A 23,958-nucleotide genomic window follows, 5' to 3' on the forward strand; every position below is an offset into this window, starting at 1 on the left:
TATAGGTGCCAAGGACCACAAAAAAGTCTCAGTCGATAAAATTTGCAGATGCACGCCACGTTTTGTCATTCTGATGAAAACGCAAAATTGCATTTTGCAAAACTTCCGTTTCCCGGCAAAAATTTTAAAACACGTGACCTCTCGACAGCCAATGAGAGAGTCAAGATGGCGGATAATGGCGGCAGTGCAGCCGCCATGCGCGTCGAAAACAGAGCCTCACCACTCCGAGTGTTTTGGCTGGCTTTGGCATACCAACATACAACGTAGTTCGTTGCTTCTTCTTAAAGCTATTGGAGCATGGGAAACAATGCAGCATTGCTCTTTTGATCATAGCAGATATAGATCATGGGGGTGAAATTCAGAAAACACTTGTGTGCTTATATTTAGGTGCACGTTAAAGAACCCCAGGTGGTCCAAATTAATCCGGAGCCCCCCACTAGGCGTGCCTCATAATCAGATGGTGGTTTTGGCACGTAAAACTGTATTATTTAATTTTCAGATATAGATCAAGACAAGCGCCTGTAGCTAGACAACTTTTGCTTCCGGTGCTTTATACGTGTCAACTCAATCACAGCATCGTGTTTTCGAAAACGAGCTTGTTAGGCGCTTACCCAAGCACTCAACTAAATCAAGTTCAAAACGAACACGTAATATAGCCTCCAGACCTGCAGCGTCTGCAGGTCTGAAGCGTCTGCACACTTCGAACGTAAGTATGCCTCAGTTTATGATGACGGATCTGCTCAGATTATGCAGAAAGGCAAAAGTTGCTTCATGCAGGTGATAACCACACGCAGATTTTTTTTTTTTTTTTGCAAACGCCACCATAGCTGATTTTTATAACGGAGCTGTGTTTTTCCTCACAAAAAACAAAGAAAAGAAAAATTTAGGGGCAGCTTCACACTAGTGGTGCGAAGACTGCGCAAACAGCGAAGCTGGCGACCCCACCTTAATCTTTATCTCGGTTCGGGCAAGTTTTTGCGAGGTTATGCTTCGAGTCTCGGCCACGTTTTGAGCAAGATCAACCCGGAATTATCGACGGCCCAAGGAGCAACGAACACTCGGTCATTAAAGTATCGGGACGCTTCTGGACGCTCAAATGCTTTTGTTCGGCTTCGCGGGCTCGTAACTCCGTATCCTCTGCGAATCGCCGACGTTTCGCCGCCGCTTCAGTGGCGCGATACTCGGGAGACTCCGCACGGCGCGGTGACGTCATGGCTCGGCAAAGCTAAGGCGAAGCGATGCAGCCCGCGCGATGACGTCACGCATCACGCAGCTGCGGCGAGGCTCAGCGTGGTCGGCGCAGCTGGGGCAAAGCGTTGCTAGGCGACGCATGGTGACGTCATCGCCAGGCGGAGGTTTTCCAGCGTACACTCGACGGACCATCCTCGACCTTAGACACCTTCCCTAGTTCACAGGGGTATGTGCCATTGCACTTAGACCCTTTCTGCACTACCGCCAGGATCGGCCCACATTTTCTGTCGGCACGAAACGGATTTACGAAAAGCTTAACAGCTCCGCTGTAACAAACAAACGCGTCTTCCCAACCTGTAGCTCACATTTTACGGTCTGACTGCGCTCTCTCCTGGTGCGGCATATATCATACATATTGAGAAACACCTCAATCGAGTACTCGACTTACTGCGATTCATTGGATACATTACTGGGACACACAAAGAAATTTCTGCTTAGGCTGCGTGTCATTATTACACAAACAATAAGCGCCAAATTTTTTAACACGAAAGTGTTTTATGCCGGGGTCCACCAAGACTTCACTGACGTATTTCCGTCACGGAAATACGTCAGCTTACAATGTACACGAACATAATACAAAGAAAGAAACCAGAAGAAAAAGTTCCACAAACATGCAAAATTTGGAAATCGAACCCACGACCTCTCGGTCCGCGACGATAGATCGCCGAGCGTTTAACCCATTGCTCCACAAACGCATTTGCAGAGAGCTACACAGACGCGCCTTATATATCTAACACTCCTCCGTGTACCCGCGCTCTTGCTCGGGGCGGTGCCGCCGCCTACGAGCAGAAAAGAGAAGTACTGCATTATGACACTAACGCGCACCGACAGTGAACGCTTCGGTGGTCTCAGCACTACGACGCCTCGATGCCAGCATTCGAAGGGACGCTGGCATCAAGAAGCACTACCAACGCCACCTAGGTGGCGTTCACCGTACTCAGCACAGCGGAGCGTGGCCTCCGCAATTAGCTCTGAAAATGTTTCTGAAGTTGATCGCGGAGGCTGCAATTACGACGCGCTGTACGCGCTGATTTGACTCGGTGACGATTCAGTTACGTGCTTTGTCTTGCGCGTTGTATTAGTGTGTCAGTTACGTGCTTCGTATTTCGCGTTGTGCTAGCGTGTGCAGCGTAGTGCAGCTTCCATATGCACGACGGTTGCTCATGGTCATCGACGTTGGTAGTCGTGATGGAGGAGACGTGCCACCAGGCGTCAGCGTGGGTGCATCAACGCCTAAGGGCGCTTTAGCCACAAAACACCAATAGACATTATATATCAATGTGCAATAAACATTACACTACTTCTGTGAAGACACGTTTCACTTTCGTGTTCTATACCGATTCCTATATAAGAGGGATCAACCACATTTTTCTTGTAATGCACCGCCTATACTAGTCCACCGAGTGAAGAGCGGCTAATGTTATCCGTCGCAGGTTCTGTATTGGCATCGGTTAGACTTTTTCCATGATGCCACCAATCCTGCGAGCACGCAATGCCACATTAGGTTTCCACTAATAGCGTGAAAGATAAGACGTGCGGTCTGTGCGGTCGAGTGAAGGACGTGTATAGAAACTGTTTGTGGGCGCGCGCGGCATAGGCTGCATGTATCATTCAGTTTGGTGTGGTGTTGTGCATACATATATACTGTGTTTGCCTCATAACGTGGCCCTGCAAACGCAAATTCCGTCTCCCTTAACGGTGTGGGCAAATGACCTCGGTATGCTTCCACGCGTTCACACCCAACGCGTCGTTGACTGCTACGAAGCAAAAGCGGCGGCTGGTAGAGTCCTTGACGGGAGCTGAAACTTCTGTGTTGACTCTTACGTCGTTCTGAATTTCATTAAAGCAACCAACACGGAAAAGACGCAAGGAAACCGTTTGGCATGCTCCGAGTTGCTGCGCGATATATTGTTTTCGTATTGGTCTAGCGATCATGCACGGTCATCTAGTGCGGCTGAAGTGTGGCCTTGCACGTGCTAAATGTATTCGGACATACGATCTCTCCAGCTTGTCGCAGCCACCACTGCCCGGAATCTCATCCTCGCCTCCGTGGAATATAATGGCGGTGCTGTAGCTTATGAGCCCGCATAATAGATTGTAGCCACATGAGAGCTGAACACCCGCCTTTAAATATACTCTGTGACTGGCTAAACAAAGCCACTGCATTTAACTGCCCCAATTAGACGCCAAACACCTTCTTCATAGGAGGGAAAGGGCGAAATTATGAAAAAGATTAAAATTAAATTATTGGGTTTTACGTGCCAAAACCCCGATCGGATTATCAGACATGCCGCAGTGGGGGACTCCGGAAATTTGGACCACCTGGGGTTCTTTAACGTGCACCTAAATCTAAGTACACGGCTGTTTTCGCATCTCGCCCCCATCGAAATGCGGCTGCCGTGGCCGGGATTCGATCGCGCAACCTCGTGCTCAGCAGCCCAACACCATAGACACTGAGCAACCACGGCGAGTGGTGACTTTATAAACATCATGGTGAACGGTTACAATGTAATGTTGACTCCCTCATGTTCTTTAGCATGCGCAATACTCTCTTTTTGCATTCTGCCAGCATCAAAACGAAGCTGGCGCGGCCTGGAAAAACCATCAACCTCGTGATTTACACGAACGAACATTCCTGTCACTGCAAAGTGTAAATGTTGCCTTCCTCATTATTTTTAGCCGTCGAGGTGATATATGGAAGCATGTTTATTGTTCCTTTCCAACCTGCCAGTGGCATGGAATGAACGCCTATGGGAAAAGCTCAAGATTAACTGTCTGCCACCGAAGAAGACAGTCCATCAGAGACGCTTGTCGAACTTCCAAAGTCTCTGTGAGTCTCGCCGCCACCATCCTACCTAGCTGGTAAACAACTTGCATTGTTTATATAGCGCAGCCAAAAAGAAGATGAGAAAGAAAACCGCAGAAGTTAATGCTTGCTGAGCAATGCCAGGTGGTCTATAAATGTCGGAGCAATTTCCGTTCGCCGCCAGTCACGCCAGACGACATTTACTCGCCAGCGCTTGGCGAGTCCCGCTGTTTATAGTAAAAACATTGCCCATCTCTGGTCTGTTCGTCTCCTGCCTCTATTATTTGTTTTTCTAGCATCTGTCTAACGCAGTGACCCGGGATTCTCGTGGGCTGTTACTGCGTCTGCGATCAGGCAAGAAAAGCCGCACAGAAAACTTGCTCCGCAGGGCTGCCGCCCTGTCAGAGTGGCATTTGTTTTGAGCGCAGCCAAAGCAACGCCCTACACTCGTGCTTTCTGATGCGCTTCTTAGGTATCAACGATTTGCTGCCCACCGATTGACATTGTTTCCCTCCCAATAGAGACAAAGTTTTCCTAGACAGCTAGGGCTTTCACGAACAAGATATTGTTGTAAGCTTTTTGTTACCTACACACCTAACGTCTGGCCCTGAGGAAATGTCTTCTTGTAAGCTTCGCCAGAGTCAAGCTTTCGCAAATGTGAGCTCCTTCTTGCGCCATGCATACGCTTTACCCATCGAGCAAACTTATTTGCGTTAATGTATGTTCGCTGTGGATAGTACCTACATATGTGTACATGCAATATAGTCAACATGAACGTGTCATTGCCTTTGCGAGTTCACACATTGGCAAGACAGTTTTGAGCTTTTGTTCTGACCTGCACTACGCTGGCGTTATTCCAAGGTACCAAAGCGTGTTGTTGGTTAAGCTGTAAGTATATTTGGTCAACACAGCCAGCTGGGCGAGTTGGTTCAGCATTGCGGGTATGGGAATGCGCCTACTTCTGTTTTGTCCTTTAATTCGACCTTGTCTTTTAGGCGCATTTACACGCCTGCAGGTATACGTTGGAGAATAAAAAAATACAAGCAAAAGCGCAAGCAATGAGTGCCTGCACGCACTTTTTCTTCCCTGTGTTATGCCAACAGACCTGCTATGCCTTGAAGTGACTTGTAAGTGATCACGTGTATAATGGCTGTTTTGCTCCGCTGTATTTTACTTTTACCTACAGGCTTCATTTTACGCTGCAGGTAAATCAAGACCGTCCTTCAACCACAACGTTGGTTCATGCTTTCAAATCGTTTTCTTTTTATCCTTCTCACCATTTCCGTGTGTAGCAAGCGGACTAGGCTAGAAAAAAAAATAAGGCATAGGCAACGCGCTCCTTAGAATCAACGTTAAGCGAAGCATTCTTTAAATGTTTCAATTAAATTGGATGCAAGAACACGCATGATGCGTGCAAATATACATATCCAAGGCACATCTTGTAACTTAGGTGAAGTGAAATGTTCGTGAAGCGGTTAATTAAATGCTATATAACCAAATTTGATACAAAAAAGTTTCTTTATTTTAATCCAACACAGCGTGTAATCTTATGCAATGGTAATGCTTATGCAGTACACATTTTGCAAGCTTTGCCTAAGTGCGAATGCCCAGCGTGCGACATTGACGCAGAAATGTCACGAGGACGGAGGTGATGTTTGCCCAGGGAAGAATGGGGAAGAAAAGTGTAAGCAGAGATACACGCGAGACGCGTGTATATTCAATTACGGTTTCTATGTCCCTGACGTCATGGTGGCCCATACCCAGTGACTTAAGAATGGAGGAGGCCGAATGTAGGAAATATAAGAAAAACGAGGAAGCCGTTGAAAAACGCCCGCCGTTGATTGATTGATTGATTGATTGATTGATTGATTGATTGATTGATTGATTGATTGATTGATTGTGACAATAGATGTGATGGGAGGCGAAGGGAAAAGCCTTTCAAGGATGGCGTTAGGGAGTCCTTCGCCCCCATTCCATTATGAGATCGATGCGCTTTAGAGATACCTACGAACCGACATTGTACTTACAGGTTTATTCAGTAGTTTATTCCTTGAAAACGCGGAACACACGTACGCTCACTGATGCTAATTGGTTGCCCAAAATTCCGTACTATGTAAGCCGGAGTATGCGATGGCACATGCAGAATTTCGTTTTTCTTTTTTTAAAGGTAGTGGTAGCCCGAATTAAGAAAAACAAGCAGGTCGTTCTATGCCACGCGCTATTCCATAAGATGTCTATGCCTTTTAGAGATGCCTATAATGCTACGTTTTACGTGCATGCTTTATTCCGTAACATATATTTGATTATGCAGAATGGAGGTGTGCTCACTGGCACTACTCTGTCGGTCAACATACAGCGGTTCTAGGCTGGTGATATATATATATATATATATATATATATATATATATATATATATATATATATATATAGTTGCCTTCACCGCAAATGTTCACGTACTACATGACGCCTGTGCTAGATAGGATGTTCTACATCCACTGTCACGCCCGGGAGTGATAGCGCTGTAACACACCAAGCGTTAGCTCTAGCAGATAAACATAAATACCCCAGAAAGTGGACGGGAAAACTGCGCCGCCGTATCTGAATTGGTAAGACGTGGGTTCGCATCCCCGCTACGGCCAGTTGTTTTTTCATCCACTTTCATTTTCATTTATTCATCATTGCTTTAATTCAATTAAGAACAACAAATAATTTCCCCTATGCTGTCCTTGATGTCATTGTATGTTGGCTTCTTATGATTTGACTAATAAACGTCGAGCCCCTCAGTTTCTCTTTTTCTCGTTCATTATATTTACTGTATAAATATATTCAAAGAAGTGCATGGGCGCGTAGAAAAGCAAACACATTTTATTTCGTTTCGGCCGGGGTCTAGCCTTCCTCACACACACACACACGCTCATATATATATATATATATATATATATATATATATATATATATATATATATATGTGTATATATAAGTAACTAGAAACATCCCGACGAAGCGTGATGCAATATACAACAAAACAGCAGTCGTCTGGGACAAGCTCATTCATTACGCTTGCACCCTCCGCACTTGATCTGGGACCGCGCTGAGCGGACTAACTTATCGCCGGCGTTAGCGACACCGCTCTTCCGGCCGCCGATGAGTGACGTCTGAAAAGTGAAGACTAGACCTGTGTCAGCGGCGCTTTCCTCGCCGGTTGCAGCGACGTTGCGCGGCTGAGGCGAGGCATTCCCACCACGGATGCAAACGTGCTTCGGGCGCACAGCGGTAGCCAGGAAGCTCTTAAGCGCGGGTCCCGACGCCGAGTTGCACCGTCGTCAGAAACTATAGCTGATCAAAAAAAAAAAAAAAAAAAAAAACGAGTAAAAATGTGCAACGTGCGCATGGCCAGAGAAACTTGACGGATCCAACTGAGTGAAATCTCCTTTCCCTCAGTTGGGTTCGTTAAGTAGGAAACCAAGGAAGGCTGTAAACGTCCCACTCACCCACGCCCCATCGACTCCTCGCCGACGTTCAACATATTTCACGAAGCGTAGTGCTCTTTGTCGTGTACTTATGCCCCGACCTTTCATATTGACGTGGGTTTTCCGACCGCGAACTTTATCAAGCCTTTCCAGTATATATGGTACGCTGTGCACGAAACTCATGCTGAGCCAATGCCTAAGCACCGATATATAAGCGCGCCAACCCTGAACGAAATAGTACTCAGCTTCTGTGCTCTTGGCTTTTGCACTCAACGACCACGATACTTGCCATGGCTCGTGCTGTGACTTTCACCCTGCTAGTCGCGCTGGCAGGTAAGTACTTACCGCATTTGAAATGGCCAAGAAAATGATTCGCACAATTTGTAGTGAATTTCTTAATCGTGTCGTTCATGCTTTACTTTCGTTTTATTTCAGCTCTTGCAGTAGCAAACTCTCAAGTAAGTCGTTTCTGAAGAAAAGAGAATGGTCATTGACACAAAGAATAGTTTTAGCAGGGAAATATAGGGCAAGTTGAATGTCCGTTAGGGTGGCCTGAGCATCCTTGCTCGTACACCAAGTGCCGAGATGTGTTAATTCATTAGAGCAAATATTAGTGATAGGAGGTACCAAAATTAGAGTGCCTTTGTCTTTGTCATCACACGGGGTCGTTTCTTTTTAAAAATAAATTCTGGGGTTTTACGCGCCAAAACCATGATATCGTTATGAGGCACGCCGTAGTGGGCGACTCCTGATTTTGACTACCTGGGGTTCTTTAACGTGCACCCAATCGACGGTATATATTGGAGTTCTTGCATTCCGCCCTCAGCGGAATTCGGCCACCGTGGCTGGAATTCGATCCCACGCCTTTTCTTTTAGCCGGCAACAACAGAGCTTAGCTGGGATGTGTATAAGGAGTTCGTAAAGCTTACAATGCTCGCGTTGTAAAACCTTTTACAAGCCTATTCTCCGTTGCTCACAATCAAATTGAAGGACCTGATGTTTCCCCATTCCTCGGTTACAGAGAAGGCCATTCAACTTCAAGTTTACACCACCTCCTCCACGAGTAAGTGTCTCACCCGAGTCTGCACCTCCCAATTGACAAGATATACGCTTCCGCGATTCCTGCTGATTTACGTAGCGGTTTCTTAAAAGCAACGATGACTAAAATATTATGGGAACATTAGTGTAGGAACGCTGCATTGGTAGGCTTTGCTTATTTCTTTCTTGTCAATAAAGTTAATTCTAGTTTCAGAACAACGCTCTAACTTAAAGAAATAATGTTTTTTAAGCGACGAAATTATACTTGCATGAATGATCGGTAGCTTCGTAACTTCACGACATACATTCATGATAGAAAGCGCTTTTTTTACGTCTCTGATTAACCATGTCGAGCTCCTCAGGTTTTCAGTCGGTGAAAAGAGCAAGCTGTGCGCCAGCATCCGAGTAGGTATCAGTTTCGTCACAATCATCATGTTATTTTAACGCGATAGCGTTGGAGGCCCCGTGTCGCAGAAAATCCGTCGTCGGCGTCGGCTGAGAAAATAATCCCGAACCACCCCGACCACTCAGGCCCTCCGCGTGGCGCAGAGGCGTTAGTGAACTAACTGAACTTCTCAAAGTAAAATGCGTCAGAAAATTGTAAAGTACGACTTAACCACAACCTACAGACGTAATAGCGTCGGATTGTAATTTGAATATACGAGAAAACATAATTATCGTACGCGGAAAGTCAAACACAACCCCTTTTCCAGCATTTCTACTATTCATACGGCGGCGCGCGCAGGTTTGTTCCTTGCAAAAACACCATCCAGTTGGCGCTCGCATCGTCGGCAGCCACCAATGAGGTCAAAATGGCAACCGCGCGCAAAGGCGAAGTTGGAGAAAAAAAGAAAGAAAAGCTGCAATTGCCGGGAAGCCTGACGAGCCGACAGGGATCTTTGAATGCTATCGCGTTCCACTCTTAAAGGCGTAGCTTAAGCGTCCTCCAAATTTTTATTAATATTATTGAAATGAAAATATGAAAGATTTAGTCACTGTATAGTGGTGTCAACATTTTTAGAATACAGCGGTTATGAAAAGTAAGAAATTAAGAGAACAATAAAAAGGAAAACTGAAAGAATAGTTGAAATGCACTTAAAATCGCTATTCAAGTTCTGGGGTTTGACGCCCCGAAGATGGCGCAGTGGGTTATGAGGGACGCCGTATTGGAGGGGGTCCGGAATAATTTTGTCCCCCGGTCTGTCTTTAACGTACACCTAAATCTAAGTACAAGTCAAATCGACGTCGAGCGAATGGACAGCAGACTCGCCCATCTCATCGAGGCCAAAAACGCCCTGCTCCGTCGATGGAAGGGTCAAAGGCTCAATCGCAGACTCCGAAAGAAAATCTCGGAGCTCAACAAGGTCATCGATGACCACTGCAAAGCGCTATGCCAGCAGCAGTGGGACGAGCTCTGCGAATCCATTGACGGACAGATGCGCAATGGCAAGTCCTGGGGTATGCTGAAGCACCTTCTCGACGAAAGCGGCTCCAAGTCAAATCAGAAGCATACGTTGGCCCGGGCCCTTCACGAAGCCACCAGGTCTCACACGGTTGATGTACTCGTCTCCAAGCTCATTCAGAAGTACCTGCCCATCCGGCGCGACGGGGATCCGGCGACCCAACTCCCTGACTACCGAGGCCCTCCTCGCCCCGAGCTGGACGAAGACTTCTCCGTTGCCGAGGTCAGACAGGCCATCTTCGCGCTCAACCGCATTCGATTCACTGGTTTCCCGCTCACGTAGGGTCGGTCGAGGGTGCTCCCCCGAACCTCAATGAGTCTGCTCACGAGGCTGCGCGCGACCTCACCGACCGCGCTTCCTCTGTAAGGAGAGCCGACACCCCTTCCCCCTACGGCCACAGGGATGCTCCCGCTACTCACAACGAGGTGACAAAATTTTTCTACATGTCCAGAAGGGTCTTTCCACCCCCTCATCCCAAATTGAATAGGGCGCAAGCTGTTTCACTTAGACTTTTACAGACCGGCACATATCCGTGTCTGGCCGTTCTGCACGAAGTTTACCCTGACGTATATCGCGACGACGCCTGCCCATCCTGTGGACAGACCTCCACTCTAGCACACATGCTCTGGGAGTGCGGGTCGAGATACCCCAAGTTCAGCAAGGATGAGTGGGACTCGCTTCTGCGTAGCCCCGCTCTAGACAAGCAAATCCTGGCTGTCCGGTGTGCCCGCGACCGGGCTGGTGGGCTAGACCTGCCGGTCCCGACGTGGGACTAGCCGGGTGCGCGACGAGTTCGCGTCCTCGCCGGACCTGTAATAAAAGTTATTTCACTCACTCACTCACTCACTCACTCACTCACAAGCGCTTTTGCAATTCGCTGTCATCAAAATGCAGCCACCACGACCAAGAAGCGAACCCGCGACCTCGTGCTGCTGCAGCAATAAAAGCTTTCATTCCGCCGACTGGGGCCTTAGACGGGCCACAACAGCAGGCTTGAAGTGTATCAGGGTACCGCAAGACCTCAATCAAAGTAATTCAAAAATGAAAGGCTATACAGACAGCCTTTCGGCGCGGGGACTCCCTTCGAATCCTGCAATCTGAAATGTCTGCTTAGTCTGCGTAGGACGTCACTACAGGGCGGAAGTTCGCGTTTATTGGTTACTTCATCATCAACTAATAACGGCACGTAAAACGAGGGACGAGCATAGAATAGACATGAACAACCGTCCTACACGAGACATACACAGACATTAAACAGGAGCGGTCCTGCGCTGGCGTTGGTTCAGCGCAGTTTGTTTCTTCGTAAAGACAAGTACATCAAGCCGTTTCCGATCAAAAGTGTGCTCTTTAATTCAAGGCTCAAAGATGTTTTCCTTTCTTTTTTCGCAGCATAGCTTCAGCGTCGAAGCCTCTGGTGGCGGCCAGAACCACCGCAACTTCAATGTGGGCGGCACTGTACGCGGAGAGTACGACGTGTACCGAGGCAAGGGCGGCACTCGAGTGGTCGTCTCCGGCTCAGTGTCACACGGCGCGACCCGCGTCGACGGCAAGACGTACAAAGGCAGGCCTCAGGGCCAAGTGGGCATCGGCCTCGAGGTCCCCATTGGAAAGGGCCGATGAGCTTCGTGCCACCTGCATTTATGCTGTGACGACCAGCTTCGTCGAATAAAAGAATGGGTTCATTTCGCCCCTCGTCTTGCTTCGAAGAAAATGATAGGTACTTACGAGAGCCCAGTCCAGTGCGCAAGCTTATTTATAGTCATAACAGCGGCGCTATAGCACTCAGCCTCTGCTCAGTAATAGACACCACTTCCATGTTTTGTACGCGACACATTGGGCTGAGTACAGGAAGGTGTCGACGTGCTGCAGTCATGAGTTATGACTTTCCAGAATTTACGGCTTGTCTGTGTGCTGACACGAGGTGTGGCGGCCCGTGGACCACGTGGACTTCAGCGCCCGTTATGCCGCAAAATAAATAAGGTTACCAAACTTGAAATTTTCGATATTGTATAAGAAATTACGAAACGAACAAAATTACTTCTGCACCAAACCCCTTGGTGAGGTTTGGAGCAGTAGGAGTTTTTTGGCCATAATATAAAACAATGCGACATCAGCTAAAATGAAAACCTTTAAGGTGACATTTCATTAACCAGAAGGCTACATCTACAAAAGGCGCGGAATTGAAACAGAACGTCTGAGTGTGTCATCCTGAAGCGCACGTAGCTGTGCTTCCGACGAACTTTAAAAAAGATATACGTTCTAGTAGAAAGCAATGTCTCCAGAAAGCTGACGCCAAAGTAGCCCGCAGCGCTTCGTTATGCCAGTCACTGTCATTCTGGAAAGGACAGGGTTAATGACTCACGTGTGTCAGAATACAGGGTAATAATTTTTAAGTTTTACGGAATTTAAAAAAAAAATCACCTGTGCTAGATAGCATAATTCTACTGCTTGAGCTGTATTATTCGAAAAGGCGGACATTACTAGCACGAGAAATCGAAACACATATTCTACTAATTAGCGAAAATTTTATAATTAACTTCTTCATTAATAACTTTGTGGTACATATTGCAATTTACGAATTGTACCCGGTGAGGTTGCAAGACGTATCCACTTTAAGTGAATTTTCTAGGATTGCGCCAGTTTCGAGATTTTATTTTCGAAACTGTAGGACTAAATACATGGGCGTTCCAGTTGATTTTGTGCTTCAATGCATTAAAAAGCATTTTGTTAAAACATTATGTGCTACAAAAGTGCATTTTTACTGGCGACTTTGATGGCGCATATCTCGAAACTGGTGCACTCCCGGAAATTCGTTCCAAGTAGATACGCTTTGTAAGCTCACCGGCTACAATTCGTAAATTGCAATACGTGCCGTAAAGTAGTTAAGAAGTTAATTAGTGAGTTTCATTAATGAGTTGAATATGATCTTTGATTTCTCGTGTAAGTAATGTCCGCCTCCCTGAATACTCCAGTTCAGGGACAATAATTATGTTACAGCCGATTTTCAAAAAATTCCGTAAAACTTAAAATTGATCACTCTGTATAAGATTGAACCCCATGCCCCAGTTCTCCACACGAGCCAAAAGTGTTTATTCTATAAGAAATTATTTGACAGTAGTCAGCGGTGAAATTCACAAATATCTTGGTTCACTAGAACCATTTGTCATGGGCCGGCCACCTTCACCATATTACGTTTCCCACTTCGATTGAGCGATGCCTGGCCTGACGAAATACTCTATCGTTCAAAGCGTTGTTGAACATGGGTCCAGGAAATCCAGAGTATTGTTTGGTGTAGTAGTTTATACTGTGCGATTATGCGTTTACACTGTACATGGTGCAAATAAACTATTTTTACCAAAAGATTTCTTCGACCACACTCCCTGTTGAAGCATTTCGTAATGAAGTCGCACAGTTCCGTATGATTTCTGTATACAATTCGAACAATATCCTCCAGATTTTGTATCATCCCCACATAATTTATGCGTAAGTATACTACGAAAAGTGCGTGGAAGGACGGTACTGCATGAAGAACGTTTCAATGAGGTCGGCAGCTGTTGGTTCGGGTGCCGCTGTATTCTGTCTTCTGACGCAAAGTGGATATTTCTTTGGATACTTCTTTTAGTGAAAAAACGTAGGTAGTACATAGTTTAGGTGCAGCCGTATAGCTGAAACTTTGATAATTGATGTAGACGCACAGCACGATAGCTATCAGGACGGCTTGAAGTATATAGCGTTCTCGGTTCTGTACTGAAGCTTGTTTTTCAGCGTCTGAAGTCGCTGCTTTCATTTACATGTGGACACTGGTACATTCCGTTGTCGGTATCGATAATGGCACGCTACGACAGATGCGAACGTGGTTCACGGTGGTCGCGTCTCCTGATTTCGTCTTGGTACCCTGCTGGAGGCTTCGAGTCCTGCTGGCGACACTGCACCGGCTGTGTGCGAGGCTGTACTGGCGCTCGTCTCCCGGCTCCAGTGAACGCACGCAGAAGCACAGGAAGCGCCTGAAGTACCGCTTGAACCTGTGAATCATGAACCTTAGATATAGAGCGCCCGTTGTAATACGAGCGCCCGTTACGAGCGCCCGTGTAATATAGAGCGCCCGTTGTAATACAGAGCGCCCGGAGTAATACGCCTAACGGCGTATTACTCCCGCTCTGTGCAGAGTAATGGGCTCTAAAAGCTTGTGCGTATGTTATAACCGTAAAGCTAATAACGTCTCCAATCAAAAATAATCGTTAGGTATAAACGTTAGGAGTAAATAATTTATTACACCTAACGTTTCGAAACACGTTATTTACTTTATATATAGTTAACGAAAACCGACAGGCGATTATGTCAAAACGTTTGGATTCATGTGTTACGTGTACGCTGTGGCAGGTCTCTACAGCTTTTAAATTTTTTGGGCTTCGTAAACTCAGAATAAGATTTGGGATATACCCAGCAAGGCTGTCAAATGTAGAAAATACAACGCTACGATGTTCAGAGCCCGTATGCGTGTCTAAGTATGTTGTCCCTGGTCCTTAGGTTCTCTACAGTTTATTGTTAATTTTCATCAAGACTCATACAAGCCACTCGTCGGGATTGAATAATCATTTCAAGCCTCCATCACATTCAACCTCACATTTCTCCATTCTCTTCCAAAGACTATAGGTTCGATTAAAAGCCATTTGCTGCAGGCAGAATGAATAATCTTGCACGTGATAAGTTTTGACATGACATTGCACCTTCTTACTAAGAAGAGTTACAGGGGAACCTAACATGAACCACCTGCAGCTGCGCAATGTGGCAGTTTTTTTTTTTTTCAGGCAGTTATGGAAACAATAGTACCGGGCTAAATTATAGACGCTCAGCAGTTTATTACATGAAATCATATTTTTTTAGCCTGCCATGATGATTCATGTGGCAGTTGAAAGTGTTTTATTCTTATGTCCGCGCCATGACGACCTGTAGCGCCCACGCATATCATCGCACCACTACCACTGTAACTCCGTTTTTATAAACAACCATTGAATGCCAACAATAATAGCTTGCGACTAAGTCGCTTTAACTGGATAGAGGCTCTATTTTCTTTCATGCAGTACTGACCTCTGGTTCATGCAATAGTACACGATGGGGTTGTACGTGGTATGTGCCATGGCAAGCCAGTACATGGCCAGGTAGACGTGCTGGATGCAGTCCGCGTAGGCGGCACCCGGGTGGTGGAACAGGTAGATGAAGTAAGCGTGGTACGGCAGCCATGAGACCGTAAACAAGATGACCACGGTCATCAACATCTTCACCACCTGCGCACGCACGCAACAATCAAAGCGATGGTCAACCTGGCGTGTATGCGCGGCCCTTATGACTGCACATAGAATCACCTAGCTAAGACAGAACAGACGCTTCTATGCAGTTTCCCGTGGCGTGCACTCTTCTGTAATTTCGTATGCCTGCTCGCCCACTCCTCAACTGAAGTTTAAGTGCCCGCATATCAGAGCAGAGAGAGAGAGAGAGATATGGAGAAAAAGATTGGAAGGGAAGTTAACCAGGTTGCACCTGGTTTGCTATCCTACACATAATGAGGGCTTCAAAAAAAAAAGGAATGGGTGAAAAATAACAAGTGATGCGCGCGCACACAAAACAGCGTTCAGAGCGCAAATCAAAAGAAGCTCGCAGAATCCACATGTCTTCAAAAAGGGCAACAGTGCTCTTATGGTCCACTGTGAAGATTACGGTCGAGTTCATGGTATTTTATCTGTTCTGAAAGCAGCACGCAATGTCTTTCTCTCATTATAGAAATAAGGGCAATAGTTGAGTATATGTTCTATGATCTCGGTAACAATCACAAACGCTGCATGAGGCACTGTCCATCATGGCAACACAAAAATAGTAAGCGTTCAAAAAGCGACACCCATGTACAAGTGACACAGTAGAGTGGCGTAGCATCGAGATAGACCAGTCAGGAATCGAAGACGCACTAAACAAGATTCAGAGCGGTCCTGCAAAGCGCATACGGAACTCGAAGGTGCAGCAGATAATTGAAGCTACAGTCTGTGCTTCAGCCATCGAAGTCCGAGAATTTCGGCCATCAACAACCAGCGTCTCTAGCAGCTGCGAGCTGAAAGGAAGCACAGATTGTATGGGAGTGAGTTGCTTATAGAATTACTAATCACACAAGCAACGAACCGGTGAACAATTGTTGGACAAGGGATGTCTCTGGTGCCAAGGAGGCTTGTCTTTGACAGGGCCGGAAACTAGCGAAAGAAATATAGTCTCTACATGCCATGTAGCATACTACGCACAAACGACAGTTCTTTTCTTTCTTTCTTTCTTTCTTTCTTTCTTTCTTTCTTTCTTTCTTTCTTTCTTTCTTTCTTTCTTTCTTTCTTTCTTTTCCTTTTTTCCTTTTTTTTGCGGCCTACAAATACAAGTCGCATGTGTGAGCTCGCCAGGTGGTATGCTGATGAATCCTGTTTTCTTTTTCATGCAGGTCCTATGGCTCCCTTGCGCTATAGTGAAGCCTGTTCTCATGCATGCACTGTGACTCACCTGCCGGCTGTCTGAACTGACCGCTATGTAATCGAAGCATCAACAATGTAATGACCCTTGTATGATCAAGCAAATCTTGCTTTCCTCGTTCACGATTTTGACACATACGCAAACACTGATATAACTTCAGTTACGTCACACCTCGCCGATCTTCCAAAGGCTCTAAGAAGCTGTTGTCACATGCGATGCTTTCATCAGTAGCGCATGCGCAGAATAATGCAGTTAACTTCCCGAATTACTTTATTAAGCATTCCTTCGTTTCCTTTAACTATTATGGAGTGTAATAATCTTTCTAATGATGTTGTAACGCAACATTCTCTCTTATTGTCTAAAATCAAATAAGTTAATTTTAGTATTTTTAATTATGTTGAACTTAGTGACATATATTGATGAAAATTTATATTCCGCGCGTTCTGTACCTGCTGCGATCTTGTATGAGATTACAGCATTCGTGAATAAATAAATACAGTACAATAAAAGTATGGCAACCGAGGAAAACATTACAAATTTGAACGCATTCTTAGGCTGAGAAGAGCAATTTCAGAGAAACTACCGTATTATTTTATTAACTTAAAACACTCAATGCTTTCAGCTCACTGCAAGAGCACGTCTTGAAACAAGAAGTCGTTCCAGACTTCCTGCTTCGCATGCGCCCTTTACAACGTACCTCAGCCGACTAAGCTCGTCTGTGAGCACTTTTGAAAGGAAGATTCCATTTGATTTATTTGAGTCATTGCTAGCGCGACTGGCGTAGCACGCGTATCAAGAAAACGTGCAAATGCTTCCTTCCTAAAGTTCTGTTTCTTCTTTCGTTTTCATTGTATTCTGTTATGCCTTAGCAGCACAACACCACGATTAAGCCGTTAGTCTATGCCACTAACCAAATTTCACTGGTAAAAAGCCTCCACAGAGCCATTGACCGCGTCTAGCGAAGCGCCATAACCGTTCAATGCCATTTTCGGTGGTCGGGTGATGATGGCTGGCACGCAGGCAAAAACAAAATGATTAATGTCATTGAATTCTCAAGTGCAAGGCATACGTTACCGGCGGTTATCATACAGTAGCAAACGTGAAGAAAGCTCAGTGAGCAGGCTTGCCCGCACAGAAAATTGCCATTTTCTATAAAAATAACAAAACTTCTACAATGATACCAAAAATAACAAAACCAATAAAGGTGTATAGATTTATCAGCCCAAACACGAAGAGTACATCAATGATAAGGAGTAGAATAAACCTGTTAGAACTTTTCACAGCTGCTTGTTGATATATTTATGCATTCTGAGTACTTCAGAAGCACTCTGAACTGGTACGTACGGCGCGAACCGTTGTCTGTGGCATCCCATTCCTCATGACCAAACCCATTTCCCGATTTTTCGAAAAGTCCGGCAGGCGCTGCAACGCTTATATGCAGTGACTTAAGTGCCTGTGCCACTTTTCAGGCATAGTCATTCACTCTCTCCTCAGAGTGATATTATGAACGCTTATTACGCCGAAGTTCAAATTGCTTCAATTTGTCTCATATATATTTTTGCGGAACCCACAGAACTTTACAGATATTTGCACTATGAGTAGAATCTGTAATTACTTAGCCGTTTCCGCAGTAACAATGTATTCGTTATTATTGCATGCAAACCAACATGTCAGCTTTTTACAAACATGTCACGATGATGCAGAACGGATGTTTCTTTATTGCCCAGTAGTGCATAATTCAGCAATCTTGCAGCCAAGTACTCTTCAGCAAGCTTTTATTAAATATTCTCAAAGGGAATGTAGGTATTCCAGTGGCGACGATGGTCGTCGCGCTGCAGGCATCCCATTACCAACATCTTACTACGCATTTGCTAATGAAAGAGATTTATAGGTGCATGGAAGGTAAATTAGTCATATTCTTGTCCGTAGTCTGTTATGCTGTGAGATGGAGGTATTAGTTCGACTTATAACGCGACAGTGTTAAGGGCCCCATGTCGCAGAAATCCGGCGTCGGTGTCGGCTTCGGCTTCGGCGTCGGCGTTAAGCATCGGCGTCTGACGGAAATAATCATGCCGAACCTCATCATCCCGAACCACCCCGACCACACAGGCCCTCCGCGTGGCGCTAGGCGTTGATGAACAAAAATTGAATTTCTCAAAGTAAAATCCGTCAGAAAAATTTCAAAGCGCTTGCAAATTGCAAGCGCTTGTGTGGCTCAGTGGTAGAGTATCGGGCTCCCAATCAGTGGGCGCGGGTTCGATCCCGGCGGGAATCGGGTACTTTTTTCGGGTACCGGGTACTTTCGGGAATCGGGTACTTTACGGCGGCGTCCACCGTCAGCGGCGGCATCATCGCGAACCGAAACGGCTATTATAATGAGCCCATAACAGCTTACGCTGTAAAAATGTGATGCGAACGGAGCCCGATAACGCTATCGTGTTCCACTCTTAAAGGCGAAGCTTAAGCATCCTCCAAATTTTAGATTAACCGTAGTTTATTTCACTATAATAGATTGACATTTGTGTGCTACATATAGTAGCGCACATACGTGCTGCCGACAGTTGGTTATATATGTATGTTATAGTAGTAAATATATGTTTACTACTATATATACTTGTTACGTGGTTCCTGGTTAAGGCCGATCCACACGACGGACCACATCGCTCTTTTCGACCGCGGTTCGCGCATCACGTGATAGGACGTCACCAGTTCATACGGACCGCCGTTGGTCCGCGCAAGCGCGCGAACTTCGCGGTCCAGCAATTTGCCGAGGCTTTTCCCTCTTCGGGCCTTTACACGCTCGAGCCGCTCATCGCCGCAAGCCGCACCGCATGCTGGCGGTTCAGTGGCGGCGGACGGTTGAAGCAACCGAGCACAAAATTCGATTCACGCTGGGACCGGCGCGAGCTGATGATGATGATGATGATTTATTGGCATCCCCTTTGAAACGGGGCGGCGACAAATAGTCACCTAGCCTGCTTGATTTAATCAGGTATACTATACATGTTCTTTATCTTGCATTTTTGTATACCTATCATTATTTTTCTTTTTCAAAAATTTACCTTGTACCGCTGCCTATGATTTTAAGAGATCAGGTCGCATCCATCTTTTCCCTACTTTTTTTCCACCAGTACTCTAATCGTCTCTTGCTGATCTCTACGGCTGATCTGTTTATGTTTCCTTCCACTTTAAACCCAAGCGCTTCTGGGAGTTGCACGTTACCTACGGTTCTCGCTGGGTGGATCCCGTCGCATTCCATTAGGATGTGCTGAGTGGTCTCTGGATCTTTACTGCAGCATACACATGTCTCATCTAATTCCGAATATTTGTTCCGATATGTTTTCGTCCTTAGGCAACCGGCTCGAGCCTCAAATAGCAAGGCACTGCCCTTTGTGTTATCGTACAGAGTTTCCCTTCTAATTTCTTTCTTCTCATTCTTGTAAATCTCCATTGTCCTTTTCGTTTCCATTCTTTGCATCCAATTCACGGTCTCTATTTCTCTCACTTTCTGATGACCCCTGGTTGTCTATTTACAGTTTCGATTATCCTGTACTTGGTTGCCAACTTCCTTGACCTCTTCCTCCATTCTGTGTCCACGCTTTTCATGTAGAGATACTTGTGCACTTTAGCTGCCCATTTATTTTCATCCATGTTCCTGAGCCTTTCTTCAAAACTAATTTTGCTTTGTGCTTCTCTGACTTCAAAAGAGGCCCAACCCATGTCTCCATGCACTGCCTCATTTGTCGTATTACCGTGTGCTCCCAAAGCCAACCGGCCTACTGATCTTTGGTTAACTTCCAAACCCGCCAATATATCCGATTTAAGCATATAATGGCATTTGCGAATGTTAGCGCTGGCACCATAACTCCTTTCCAGATTCCACGCACCACCTCATACTTATTGTGGCCCCACAGTGCTCTGTGTTTCATTAATGCTGCATTCCGCTTCCCCTTTATTTTCAGATTATCTTGGTGGTTGATTGAGTAATTCTTTCCTTCGTTTATGTGTACGCCGAGGTACTTATATTGCTTCACTATGGGTATTACTTGCTGTTGAATTGACACCACGAAGTTACTCGTGTGCTCATTAAAGATCATAATCCCTGATTTCTCTGTGCTAAACTTAAGGCCTAGATTTGTCGCTGCGTTCCCACAGATATTCGCAAGTATCTGTAAATCTTTTTTATTGTCCGCTAGTAGCACAATGTCGTCTGCGTACATCAGTCCAGGATCTTCTGTTGCACCATTTGTCCATTACGCATGTAGGATAAATCAAAACCTAATTCGCTGTTTTCCAGTCGTCTTTCTATGCCCTTGACGTAAAGCGTGAACAACAATGGTGACAGAGGGCATCCTTGCTTCAATCCTTGGTGAATTCCCACCATTTCATTTCCTTTTCGGCCTTCCCATGCCACTTGTACTTGGTTGTCTCGATATATCTCCCTCAGCAGCTCCACGAAATCGTCATCTATGCCTTCGTATTGAAGAATATCCCACAACCATACCCAACGAGCGGTGCCGTACGCATGCGCCCTCTGGCTGGGAAAACAGATAACCAGCGACTGGCAACATGCAACAGCGCGGTCGCAGCGTTTGTGTGCTGGCGACCAGCAAAATTTTGGCCCGAGCCAGGATTTTGTTATTACGTTTGTTTTCTTATTAGGTAATTTTCTGATTAGTGAGCTCGAGCGGTTCGCATGTGCCGGCATCCGCACTCCGATTTGGGGACGCGACGTATGTTAGGAGCCGGCAACCGAGAGGCGGGGCAAAGATGTTCTAAGTCGGCAACTACCGTCAACAGCAGACGACACTGGCATATTTTTGTCGGCGTGGGTTCAAGCTTCCGCGTCACAGCGAAAACGCAAAACTCTTGCACTGTCATACTCTGTTGACTGCATGTGTTGCGTTGGCGCGCTGAGCCACCTCTCGAACACTATGCAGTGATCTTACCGGCGCCTTTTTTTTTTCGTTTTCCTTTCTTTCTTTTTTTTTAAATCATTGCTACCGCATACTGTTGTAACAACACACATCGCTATGTACTCGGTTGTGTGCGGCGTGACGGCGCATTTTTTGCAGATGTGCTAGCGAAAGCTTACAAGACCGCGCGTGTGTTTTTAAGCCAATGAACAAGGGATCTGTCGCAGCAACAGCGTAGCACACTGAAGCGCCGCAGCGTTATACAGGGTGTTCATGTATAAGTTTTAAAATTTTTTTTTAGAAATCCTCTGTGGCAGGTAGCATAATTCTTATCGTTGAGCTGGGTTATTCGATGAGGCGGACATTAGTAACACGAGAAATCCCATATTGAACTAATTAAAAAAATGACTAATAAACTTAGTTAATTATTGTACAGCACATATTGTGATTTACGAATTGGAGCCGGTGAGCTTGGCAGGCGTATCCACTTGGGATGAATTTCCAGAATGACGCCAGTTTGGAGATATGTGCCATCAAACTCGCCCTAAAAATGCACTGTTGTTCCACTTACTTTTTTACCAAAATGCTGTTTTATACATTAAAGCAGTAAAGTAACTAGAACGCCCATGTATTTCGTCCCACACTTTGGAAAATAATATCTCAAAGCTGGCGTCATCCTGGAAATTCATTTCAAGTGGATGCGTCTTGCAAGCTCACCGGCTATAATTCGTAAATTGCAATATGTGTCGTAAAGTAATTAACTAAGAAGTTCATTAGTGAAATTTTGTTACTTGAATATGTGTTTCGATTTTTTGTGCTACTAATGTCCACCTCATCGAATAACCCAGCTCAACGATAAGAATTATGCTACCTGCCACAGGCGATTTTTAAAAATTCCGTAACACTTTAAAATGAATGCCCTGTAAATTAACATACTCTTATACAGATGGTTCTATGATCGCGGAATACAGCTGTGTAGATCGACAAGTCAATTCTCTTCATCACCGAGCACGCGAGTGAATATTCAACTACGGCTTGTTCATTTACTTACGTTTTTTTTTTTAGTAGCTGCCAAGTTAAAAGTGAGCGTACAATTGATTACATGATGGAATATGACAGTGTCACACAGCACTCGTGTTTCTTCATTCTGTGTTATGTCGTTGTTCCATTGATAAAAAAAGCCGGCGAAGCAGTGCCCCCGGGCCCAACCATAATCTTCGAGGCTAACCTCGAAGATTAGGCCCTTGAGATGCTTCTAGACCCCTTCAATGACTTTTGGACATCACGCAAGCTATCGCAAGAATGAAAAACAGCTGAAGTACGCTTTATCCCCAAACCGGGCAAGTCCCCGCACATTGACAACCTGTGGCTGATATCCCTCACATCATGCATAAGCATAATCATGAAAAGGATAGTACTCAAATGCCTCCAACAACACCTGGACGAAACCCAGCAAATGCCAGACCCCATGTTTGGTTTTATATGACATCTTGAGACCCAGGACGTGCTAATGCAATTGAAGAAGGAGATTGTCATCCCTGCCACACACCACGGGCCATTCTCGTTCTAGACCTGAAGGGGGCATTTGACAACGTGGCACACGAGGCGATATTTCGGAATCTCAACAACACAGGCTCAACAACGCAGTGGCGTATTTAAGCCACTGAAAAGCAAGGATGGATGTTCAGCCTTGCTGGTGTGGCATTTCATAGGTTGTAACCCACCATATTTTTAACCAAGCAATAAGGAAATTATATGGTCACGCCGTACCATCAGTACAACTGAAGTGTTGCTTCCCCAAGGAGTCTCACTGCCACCTTCCCCATTTTGTAAACACTTTGTAAATACAAACTAGCACATGGTATGTAGTCACATTATATGCTGTCTGTATGCTTGGTGAAGTACACCAACCATTTTCTCCCCCTTAAAACCTGGGCTAATGCTGTCTTTTTTTTAATAATAATTATGCAATAACCTTACTCAATACATTACTGTGAGAACAATAGTTGGCTTAACAGTAGCACTGCACACATACCCTCATACCACATTGCAGACATACTCTATAGAGGCTGGCCACAATCAGCGTAACTGAAAGCCAGCTGAACAGGGTGCGAGTTCATGTGTATCAAATAAATGTCTGTTCATTTGAGAGGTTATATATCTGTCTGTGATATAATTATCAATTCAGAATACATATGGCAGAAGAACAATACACAAGACAACACAATCAAGTTCCCTGTGAGAAGCTGCTTTTTGCCACTATTACATGCAGCAAAAAGAGACTTCATTAAGCACCACAATGGCTTGAGTGCCTCTTTGTGCATTGTACAAGAAGTAAAGGTGGGCGAATGTAAACGTTTTCAAATACGAATTGAATAAAATATTATTTATCAAATATTCAATAGTCATACGGCGACACACGTACCTGTAGTAACAATATTTATTTTCATAAAAAAAATTAGGTACCACACCTTAACTAGTGCAAAAAGAGAGCTAAATATTGGGTACAAAGG

The 23,958-nt window shown here is 45.3% G+C and overlaps 2 protein-coding genes across 2 annotated transcripts in view; one reads left to right on the forward strand and one right to left on the reverse strand.

Annotated features, from left to right (window-relative positions):
- Positions 1-7,316: 7,316 nt before the first annotated feature.
- On the forward strand, positions 7,317-11,913 carry LOC125947435 (uncharacterized). Its single transcript, XM_049672145.1, has 4 exons — positions 7,317-7,860; positions 7,963-7,985; positions 8,549-8,590; positions 11,418-11,913. Exons 1-4 carry the CDS (start codon positions 7,818-7,820, stop codon positions 11,646-11,648), a joined length of 339 nt encoding a protein of 112 aa, XP_049528102.1. The 5' UTR covers positions 7,317-7,817; the 3' UTR covers positions 11,649-11,913.
- Positions 11,914-13,081: 1,168 nt separating this feature from the next.
- The window catches only part of LOC119434648 (tachykinin-like peptides receptor 86C), a 63,434-nt gene continuing 52,557 nt past the window's right edge, over positions 13,082-23,958 (reverse strand). Inside the window, exons 4-5 of the mRNA XM_037701749.2 lie at positions 15,117-15,313; positions 13,082-14,050 (exon numbers count right to left, since the gene is read on the reverse strand). Coding sequence (XP_037557677.1) covers positions 13,816-14,050; positions 15,117-15,313 — 432 coding nt within the window. The 3' untranslated portion in view covers positions 13,082-13,815. The remainder of the gene's footprint in view (positions 14,051-15,116; positions 15,314-23,958) is intronic.

The sequence above is a fragment of the Dermacentor silvarum genome, chromosome 1 (assembly GCF_013339745.2).
Source record: "Dermacentor silvarum isolate Dsil-2018 chromosome 1, BIME_Dsil_1.4, whole genome shotgun sequence".
Lineage (NCBI taxonomy): Eukaryota > Metazoa > Arthropoda > Arachnida > Ixodida > Ixodidae > Dermacentor > Dermacentor silvarum.